Genomic DNA, 10,460 nt, shown 5'->3' on the forward strand with positions numbered 1-10,460 from the left:
TTCGATTGTCACAACCAGTGGGTTGGCAGTGCTTTTCTTTCATGTAAGGACACCTTAATATGACAGTTCCCTGCATGAAAATTCTATAGAACTTAAAGAGGAGAATCAAAAACTCCTAAAACAATTGGAATGCTACAGAAACATTACATAAAATGTTGGACTCCAGACCTCAAACAGGACATGTCAAGATATATTAGTAGATGCCAAAATATTTAGAGCTTCACTACTCCCCTTGTGCAATCAAATTTCACCTGGGGGCAAGGGGTAGCAGAAATCACAAACAACTTTGTGGTTTACTAAATAAAGGTTGATTGAAAATAGAAAATGGGACTGGGATTCCTGCATTCCCAGCTTTTCATGCACTTCTGTTGCAATCTCAGACAAGTCAACATACTGTGCCACCTTCTCTCCAGCTCTAACAAAATACTTCTTATGGGAGGGCTTGCCATGCTGTGGGCACTAGTAAATAAAAGGCATACTCAAATTAAAAAAGCTGTAAAGCAGTATTAGCTTACACAAAACAGATGGCTCAACTTACTTTATACAGTCTATGACTGGACTGCTACAGCAAGACACATCTCAGAGAGCAAAGGAACAGTTAGCATCACTCTATCACTGAGCAAACCACTTCCCTTTTTATCTAACACGTCTTTGTAATTTCCAGGCACTGTATGCCCTTCAGTCTGACTGAATGAGAAAGTATGTTTCACTGAAATAGGCAACAATCTTAAACAAATACACTTTCCCTTCTCTGCCTTTCTTTAGGACTCCTTATTAGGCCTGGTTCTCTATACTCAGCTTTCTCATCCATGACTGCTTTGACCACAGCCTCTCTTCAGCTCAAGCATTGAATAAAGGCACATAACCACCAGGATTCTCTGATGCCTAATTAGGATTGAGCTCACACTGAAGTCTTCCTTTAAAGATGCCTTAAAGGGTTTCTTCTCTCTCCCCAGTCTCATGAAAGCTAGAGGAACACCATTATCCCTCTGCCAAATCTGACTGAATTTTTCAGTAAACTTCAAACTTACTGGAGGGGTGTGGAACTTAGGACACAAGACAGTGGTTATATACCAAACGAGTAGCTTGTGACCACACAAAATTTCGTTTTCTGAGGAAAAGAGGCTGAAAGCAGCTGTGTAGAATCACAGAATGGTTTGGGTTAGAACAAACCTTAAAGATCATCTAATTCCAGCCCTCCAGCCATGGGCAGGCACACCTCCCATTAAAGACCAAGCTGCTCAAAGTCCCATCCAGCCTTGAACACTTCCAGGGAGGGGGCTTTCTGGGATGTAACTTGACATTACTGGCTCATATTGAACACTCCCAAGTTCTCCTCAGGACTGCTCCCAATCCATTCTCTGCCCAACCTGTATGGTGCTTGGCATTGCTGTAGCCCATGTGAAGGACCTTGCACTTGACCTTGTTGAACTTCATGCAGTTTCCACAGACCCACTTCTTAAAGCCTGACAAGGTCCCTCTGGATGGCCTTCATTCTCTTCAGCATATCAACCACACCACACTGTCTTCAGGACTTCCTGAGGGTGCACTCAATTCCACTGTCCACGTTACTGACAAAGATGTAAAACAGTACCTGTTCTCAACACTGACTCCTGAGGAACGCCATGCATCAGTGGTCTCCATTGAGACATCAAGCTGTTGACTGCAACTCTTAAGAGTGTGACCACCCATGTGTGTTCCTTATCCATGGTCGATCCATTAAATTCATGTCTTTCTAATTTAGGAACAAGGATGTTATGTGGGACAGTGCCAAATGCTTTGTCAAACCAAAGTAGGTTACATCAGTTGTTCTTCCCTTATCCACCAACACTGTAGCTCCACTAAGCCGTTAAATCAGTGGCAACTTTGTGAGAGAAACATGAGATCTTGGACATACTGGTTGTAATTAACAAATAATATTCTGAGTGACAGAAAGTGCTCTCATTTTCAGCATTGTGATGCCCCTTAAATCCCCTAATTAATCCTCGGTAGCACAGACTTATTGTTATTCGACCTATTTTCAACCTCTACAGTTCCTGTACCCCACAACGCTACGTAGACAGAGAACTTAATTATCTCTGTCTCCTAAAACTCCCTTTCCTCCTTCTTTTCATGTTTCTGACACGAGCTTGTATTATTTTTAGAAACTAAATTTTGCAGCCCTCTCACTGCTTTTAGACCTCCCACCACTTTCTCAACAGGCTTTTCTTCAGTCAAAAAGAAGAACATTTTAAAAAATCAAAATCATTTTTCAAGTGGAGAAACATCTGGCAATTGCAATTTCCATGACAATGTCATGACTACAGCTAATTCTCAATCTAAACCTCATATTCAGAAGCTCACCAGTGATTTTTGCAAGCATCTCATTTTATCCTCCCCTTGTAGAAAGCAAATCCTGCCTACTGAAAATTTCACACAAATTATATGCAACTACTTCAAAGTAATTAAGAACTGGTTAAATTATTAAAATTCTTACTCTTCTTTGGAAATCTATTGAGTCAGACATTTATATTTACACATTTACACTTCCCCTGCTGCAAATAGGTGCAAATACTTTTAGAACCAGTTACCTGACTTCAAATATTACTGGTACCTAGGCTTCCCAAATGCCTTTTGGACTTTCATGTTCATATGGCTACTGCTATCTAGACCATCTGTTGCCAAGTAACATGGGGATACTTCTGTCTCTGTAGCATTTACCAAGTCAATCTCCCTCATGGACAGGGATCTCAGTGCAGTAAATCATACCCATATGTTCACGGGTTGTGATGAACACAGCTCTAAAAAGCTGAAGGTTACAAATTTTCTTCTCAGATCTGGGAATCTGTAATTCCACCTCATGTCTGGTTGTTCTGTCAATTTACGAAGCACAAAAAAAAAAAAAAAAATCTTCTTTTACTACTAGGTTATGTAAATTCTACAAGTATCCTATGAAGCATGTAGGCATAAGAGGTATAACCTTTTTTTTTTTGCACTCATATAAGAGAATCAAGGATTCAAATCTTCAACTTATTCACTCCAATCCTCTGTGACTACATGTTATAGTTAAATACTTAGTTACAGGATTCATGTAATTTTTCTAATTACAAAGCATAATTTCTCTTCAACACATGAAGGTTACCATACTGCTGTTTACTGATCTGTGAAGACAGGTTAAGCTTTAGAATACCAGATTCACACTGTCTTTAAGGGAATATGTCACTGCTTAATGTATGTTACAAGATGCACTTCATAAAGCTACAGATGATAAGCTCTATTATTATACTCTTAATTACACGATCACAGATAATTCCTCTAAGAGTAGTCAGTAGTCCTCAGCACACACCTATCTGCCTCCACTAACTCAAAAAGAGTCTGACTGATTTTAGCAAAAGCAGAGCTGTTCCCTGACTCAAAACAGCATCTGTAACAGAAGCCATCTCACACAATCATGTCTAAGCACAATATACAGATGCTTTGCATCTGATCAGTCAGTGGCAGCAGAACTAAAGCTGCCACAGTCAGCTGCTGAATGCTGGATCTGACTTTGAATTATGAGCTCGGTAATTCCCTGCATAGGAACCCAGGGAAGGAACTGGGGCTACACATACATTGAGCTACCTGTGCACATTCCATCACACAATCTGACCTGTATTGTAAGTACAGGAAAAACATTTTTTTAAAGGCTCAAAATTTAGCTCACCAATAAATTCGATGGCAATACTAAAAAGCAGTCTTCTTTTATGGAGATTGGTCCTCTGGCAAAATTTCAGCTTTCAGTTTCTAGCCTTTTCAGAACTAGAGCTATTCAGAGGACTGAATTGCCATGTTTTTATTAGGATTCTGAAATGTTTTCATTTTTTTCCCCCATATATTCTTATTCAAGCCTTCTATTAATTCTCAATCTCCAGCTGAATCTGTCTGGAAAATTTTAAGAAGAATGGTTAAAATTTCAGAAAGCTATGAGCATCTGGAAGTAGCTGTTTGAAAGAAAACACCTACAAATCCTGAACCAAAGCTGTCAACTGCACTTCAGAGTAGTATAATGCCTACAGTATCTTCAGATTATCTCAGCTCATAATAATCTTCTGAAAAGCATTTTTAACAAGAACCAGTTGGTTGCCTTGGAACCACAGCTGAGGAAGAGCACTTCAGCCAGCCAGTATCAGCAGCATTAGCACTCAAGAGTTTGTGTGAATCCTCTAAAGTTTACACATGCTCCATCTACCTTGAACAGATACAGCTCCTAACAATCATGTAACAATTTATGATCCTATAAAGCAGACAAGTCTGCTGACACCTTTCTTATTCACTGCTGTAGGCACTTGAAGCAAGCATTTAGTCTGCACTACTGTTAAACCAAATGTTGATGTTAGAATAGTACTTTTTCTCAGAATGTGTCAAATATTAATTCTAACGTAGCTGGGCTAAATCCAGATTTCAGCTAGCACAGATGTTGCATTTATATATCCTTTATTCTGTAGTCAGACTAGTGACAAGCAACATGTGAACAGAAATTCTCATTATATAAGCTGTTCAGTAACTTCCCTTTAGTTTAAGTTGTGAAAAACTAAAAACTTTTGGGCAGTAGAAGCAGCAAAGTGGGTAAGCTTAAACTCTGCCAGTCCTAATGTGATTTTACAAATCCATTTTACAAAAACCTGTTCTACAATTTAAAGATTTTTCTCCCAGAGCATAGGACTCTTGACATCACAGTTTTGAGCAGACTACTTTATTCCCCAGAAATGCAAAGGTCTCTGCAGCATGCAGACAGTGATTAAGAGATTCTAAACCCATACACAGTTTTGAACAAATTTCTTAGTTTCACCTTCACAGCTGCACCCTGCATTAGTACACTTGATGTTTAGCCCTTTTTCAGAAACACAAAGCCATATTTCCCATTTTATTAATTTGTAAAATAGAAATAATCATTATTTCTTTCAAGGTAGATAAGCAAGATTTAATTGCTAAAATATCCATACTGTTTAGGTATCAGAAATCCCCCTTGGTTTTGCTGAAAACATGGCAGAAGCAGCTCATTTAGTTCCTCATTTCCTGCTTCTGCAGAAGCTTCACTGCAGCACAGAAACCAGGCACCTGTGGAAGGGCAGGGCTGCTAATGTTGCCCAGCCTTGCTGCCTCAGCAATCACCACCAGGAACCACTGCTAGTCCAGAATATCAGTAGGAAAGACTAAATCCAGTGATTTGGGGATGTTCAGACTCACAGGCCATGGTTCAATTTCAAAAGAGAGTGCCATAACCGAGAATATCTGATTATGTTCAGGTGAGACACAGTGAGGACATAATTTTAATTATGTACCTAGAAAGCATGCAGCATAATACAGTCTTGCTCCTAGATATGACAGTAAGAGAGAGAATATATAGAAAGGCTAAAAAAGCAAACAACACTAAGTTTAATGAAGAGTCACACTTAAACATGCATGACACCTATATTGCCTCAAGCACGCATGTCCGCATCTCCCTCCTTACCACGTGTAGAAACTCTCTTATATGTGACCCCCTTTCCAAGCGTGTTAGAATATTCTGCAGGAAAAATGTGATTAAAAAAAATAATAATTGATCTGTTAAACTTACTGAAGAATCACACGGAAACAGCCCACACAACAGACTCTGGAACACATCTAGAGAGAGAGCCGCTTCTTTGCAAATACCGGCGCGCCCTCTGGCGCTCCAGGACAGGTTCAGCACCTCATTTAAACATCACGAATGAACTTCTCAAGTCATCAGTAAGAAACCGGCTGTTTGCTCTTTCTTCCAAATGCACTGTGCCTCAAAATTAGTAACCTTGCCAGAGGACGTAGCAAAGATTAAATTATAAAGTACAGATCACCACAGCCTGGGTGATAAAGTTCTTTCACAAAGGAAAACTGCTTGTACATGGGCACGGGACGTGTGGCCTTCAATACCCACCCTCCAAAACCCCCACTGGCACCTTTCAGGTTAATATCAGAGCTGTCCACTCCAGGAAGTGCAAGTGCCACTTCACCGAATTTCTATCCTACTGGGAACATACTTCTCTATTAGGCATTATTTTAAAAAAAAAAAAAAAATTTCAGCCTTTTCTATACACTCATCTGTTGAGGGATATTCTCGTTATACACGCCAATACTTGCTAAGATTTCATTACTGGTGTTAAACTGTAGCACTGTGTTCCAAAGCCGAGCTACAGAAAATTTACTCCCTTTATCAAACCTTACTCTGTCTTTATTTTCTATTTTGTTGGGTGGGAGGGAACTACTGGGTTCCATCTACAGAACACTACTGAGTGACCTGGGCCTGTTGCTTAGGCACCAGTGCCTCTGGTTTCCATCTGTGTAACACAAAATAGTCTGGGGGGGATTAGGCCAAACACTGCACTTACTTCCAAGAAATGGTACTTTTGGTGATTATTCCTGGTAGTCACATTTACAGGTAATGGTCAGTGTTCCTGAAAAAAGCCCTCTTCAGTCTCACAGCAATAGGTGTTTCCTGATACCACTGTTTCTCATCAGCCAGTTGATGACTTAGAGAGTATTCTACCTGGATATACTAGCTCACCTTAGTATTTTAGAAAATGACACTAAAATGCTCAACTGAACAGCCAAAAATACAGATGCTATTAAAGAGAAAGATGAAAAGTTTATTTTTTAGTGTTTAGCCACTGGACACCCAGACAGTCAAGGGCTGGAAACCACAACAGACAAGATGAGGTTGGGAGAACCAAGCCTATACAGCTCAGAGAAGGTTGAGGGTGACCTTAATGCTCTCTACAACAACCTACAAAGACACCAAAAAGATGGAGCTAGACTCTTCTCACAGGTGCAGTGGTAACAAAAAATGCAAAGGACAAGAGGTGAAACATGGGACACTCCAGTTACATACTAGGGAAAAAAAATAGAGAGAGAGGGTGGTCTAACACTGGCACACACTGCCCAGAGGAGATGTGCAATTTCTATTTTTGAAGAGGTTTAGGACTGCCTGGACACAGCTTGGAGTAGCCAGGTCTGGTTAGCAGGTTTTGAGCAAGGTTAAAAGGTTTTCTGAGTAAGTATATACACTAAAACTAATGCCATCTATATGATGCCATCTATAACTAGATAGCTTCTAGCCATCTATGTGGCTAGAAGCAATACAAGACTAGCTGTTGGCCAAACTTTCTAGCAGAAAAGGCACTACCTTCAGAATATAATCAGGTTCCTGAGGCTAAAAAAATCCAGCTTGTAGATGACAGAAAGATGACTCCAGAAAGAGTCTTTGGTTCACTGTTCCTGAGAAAAGGTGTTTTGAAAATGTGAGTTGGATCAGGTGTGTGAAGTTATGGTGCCCAACAGTCACGTAACTTACCCCTTTCCTAAAATGCTGGGTCCACACCTAATTCAGCAGCAAACATTCCCAAATGTCACGGCTTAGCAGTTTGGGCAGACCAAAAACCAGAGGAGAGAATTATTCTCTATTGCCACCCTCCCCTCCACCCTCCCAAAGGGAAGATAAAAGGGGAATAAAACCAAGAGACTTAAAGTTAGAAATAAAAAAAAAATGGAAACAGATTTACTAGAACAAGAGAAAGTTAATAACATAAGGTATAATGAACAGAAATACAAATGTATACAAATATATATATACAACCCGATCTCGATGGTGTCAGGGAAGGTGCCTGAGGGCCCCTTGCAGCAGGGTCGACTCAGGAGAGGGCTCCACGGCTCTTCCCAGCACCCGATGGATATGGATGATGAAAAGTATGTGGTGAGCTGGTGGTAAAGGAACCCAAGGGAACAGCAGCGAAGCGAGGAGATGGCAATAAAGAGGAGACTCTTGGTCTGCCCGACCTCTATAGAGTATGGGCAGGAAATGGGAGGGAACAGACCCCTCTGTGTTCCACCCCTTTCAGAGTCTGAAAGCCCTCCTTTCGTACTCGTACTCAAACTGTAACACCAAAACATCTATTTTCCCATTGTCTTCCACCTACCAAATTATTCTTGCTGTGTATTAGTAAAGTGGAAGGAGGAAGGAAAACTGACTGGGGACAATGGGTGCATTGTCAGCATAAAATAAACAATCAGGACTCTAACACTTCAAAGGCCAGAGAAGACCAAGAGAGAAAAGGTCCCAGGGTACTACAGAAGGGCATGAAAGGCAGTCAGCCTACCTGCAGTCTTTGGGAAGATCATGGAACAAGCTATTAAGCAGTCAACCATAGAGCATCTAAGAAGACAATATGATAATTTAAAGCATATAATGCAAATTTGCCAAGAAATTTCTGTCAAGAACGGATCTTTTTCTGACATGGTGAGCAAAGAAGGCCCAGATCTGACAAACTTGGCTTAGACTCATTTTTTAATCCAACTCACCTGAGGTCATGAAAATCTGAGTATGAAATTATGGCCTAAACAGAAGCGTAGCTGTGAGTACTATATGAAAAAGTAATTAAGAATACTTCTTTTGCAAACTGGAAGTCAAATAGGGTTCCACAATGAACTGCGCCTAGCTTTATTTCCTCTTTTCCTTACTACCCTGAAAAACAAACCTGCAAAAGTGCACTTTCAGAATCTGGGTGGTAACTGAGGTGGGAAAGATAAAAAGCAGTTTAGTAAGCAGACGCAGAACTCAAAATTATGATCTGAAAACACTGTGAAGATAGACACAAAGCACTGCAATTACAATGAAGATAATAAATTCGAAAACAAGGGTGAAAACTAGCCAGACACCAAAAAGACAGGGAAAAAAAAATCTGAAAATTGCAGTGGGTTGCAGTTAGAGAGTGAGACTGCAATGAGGTACAGTTGGGAAAAAAAGCATGGTAATCTTGGAACTATGAAGATCTAAGACACAAGCATTTTGCTCTGTTCAGCAGCAGTGTAAACAGCAATTGGCAAACGCTGTACAGATTAAACACCAGAAATCTGCAGAGTGGAAAAGAATCTAAAATCTAAAACCACATTATCAATAGGAAATAATAAGGGAACAAAATTTATTTCATGCATATGAAAATAAGGTGAAGTTCTAATCTTCAAGTTCTGCATGTAAAACACAGGAACGAAGTATCTTTATATACATCCAGGAGAAAGCAAGTAATCACTGTCATAATTTGCAGCAGGGAATATATTAAGAATAAAAAACTCAGTGGACTATAAAAATCATGATGTAATGGAATTATGTCAAGAGATCACTCATCTCCTGTTACTGAAGGCCTTTCGAAAGAAATCAAACAAATTCACCATTAACTGTTAGGGGTTCCTGTAAGATTTGACACCACTTTAATGAATCAGTTAACTGACACCTCAGAAATTAAGGGAGATTAGAAACACATCATACTCATAATGACAGTGTAACAAGATGTTTTTAACGAATATTTTATGTAGGTGACATCTGTATGAACTCAGAAAGCAGTATTTCTGCTGACACGAATCAATTCAACATGGGAATTGAAAACTACAATTTTGCCTGGGTTAAAGAAAAGACCTCTAACCCCTCTATTGGAAACCAAACAGCAGCATTCCTACTTAAGTGGCAAATGCTGATCTTCAGCTTGTGTCCTGAAAGCATGCTGCAAACAAAGCTGCTAGACAGGCCGGAGGAGCTGGGGCAAATCTGAGCTGCTCGATGCCAGTGTTTAGAGCTGAGTAGGGTAGCAGGTGCATAGGCCAGGCTCTTAAATATACCTTGCATATGTGTTTGAGAACAACAGTCGATTCAAAGTAGTAGGGCTTTAATCAGCTTTGTAACACTCATTTTTTTGAGTACCACCTTCAGCAAATGGGACTCGGTCAGTTTTCTCAGTGCAAAGTGCTTTTTCATTGTTGGTGCCCCCGCCCTGTCACCTTCCCTGTAACACTAAACAGAATATCCAGGCGAAAATAAAGACGCATTCCCTCCTTCAAATCCCCCAGCTGCCTTCCCATTGGGTGCTCTTGATTTTCCGAACTAGCCTGTTCCTAACCCACGGTGTCTGGGACGAGCCAACAGCTTTCCAGGCGGCTGTCTGACGAGACCCAAGACCAGTTTAAAATTACCCCCTGCCTGCGCTTCACAAGATCCCTCGGAAAAGAGGGGAAGGGGCAGGGCAAACCTCAGACCTCCGCGCCGCGTGGGGTAGCGGCCGCACCCCCACGCTCCGCTCCCGCCGCCGCCTACGCACTGGGGAGCGCAGCGCAGCCCCCGAGGGGAGCCCTGCGCGGGGCCCGCGGCCGTTACGCCGGCAGTTCAGCACCACCTGCCCCAGGGATGAGCTTCTCCCCGCCGCCCGCCTCGGCAGCCACCCCGCATCAGGGTGGGGAGCTGCTGCCGGGGACCCCCGCCCGCCTCACCCCCGGCCCGGTTGGTCCCGACACCCCCCTCCCCCGGTACCGCTCACCATGGCGGTGGCGGTAGCGACAAGCACCCCGCCTCACTCTCCTGCCACGGGCACGACGTCACGCACACGTACCGGCTCCCTGGCAACCGAAGCCCCGCCCCTTCCCCCAAACGGCCCGTGGATTGGTCG

At 41.8% G+C, this 10,460-nt stretch overlaps 1 protein-coding gene and 1 long non-coding RNA gene across 4 annotated transcripts in view; both read right to left on the bottom strand.

Annotated features, from left to right (window-relative positions):
* NME7 (NME/NM23 family member 7) overlaps window positions 1–10,458 on the bottom strand; it is an 88,635-nt gene extending 78,177 nt beyond the window's left edge. For 2 of the 3 annotated variants that reach the window (XM_071759056.1, XM_071759063.1), the window contains exon 1: window positions 10,332–10,458. In XM_071759056.1, the coding sequence (XP_071615157.1) occupies window positions 10,332–10,334 (3 nt within the window). In that variant the 5' untranslated portion in view covers window positions 10,335–10,458. Of the gene's footprint in view, window positions 1–10,046; window positions 10,065–10,331 lie in introns of those variants that run through there. The other variant, XM_071759068.1, reaches the window with a different exon arrangement.
* LOC139803244 (uncharacterized) lies at window positions 8,297–10,040 on the bottom strand. Its single transcript, XR_011728955.1, has 2 exons — window positions 9,640–10,040; window positions 8,297–8,606 (listed from the first exon to the last, which is right to left on the bottom strand). It is a non-coding gene; the product is annotated as an uncharacterized lncRNA (long non-coding RNA).
* Window positions 10,459–10,460: the final 2 nt, after the last annotated feature.

This window comes from Heliangelus exortis, chromosome 1 (genome assembly GCF_036169615.1).
Source record: "Heliangelus exortis chromosome 1, bHelExo1.hap1, whole genome shotgun sequence".
Classification (NCBI taxonomy): Eukaryota; Metazoa; Chordata; class Aves; order Apodiformes; family Trochilidae; genus Heliangelus; species Heliangelus exortis.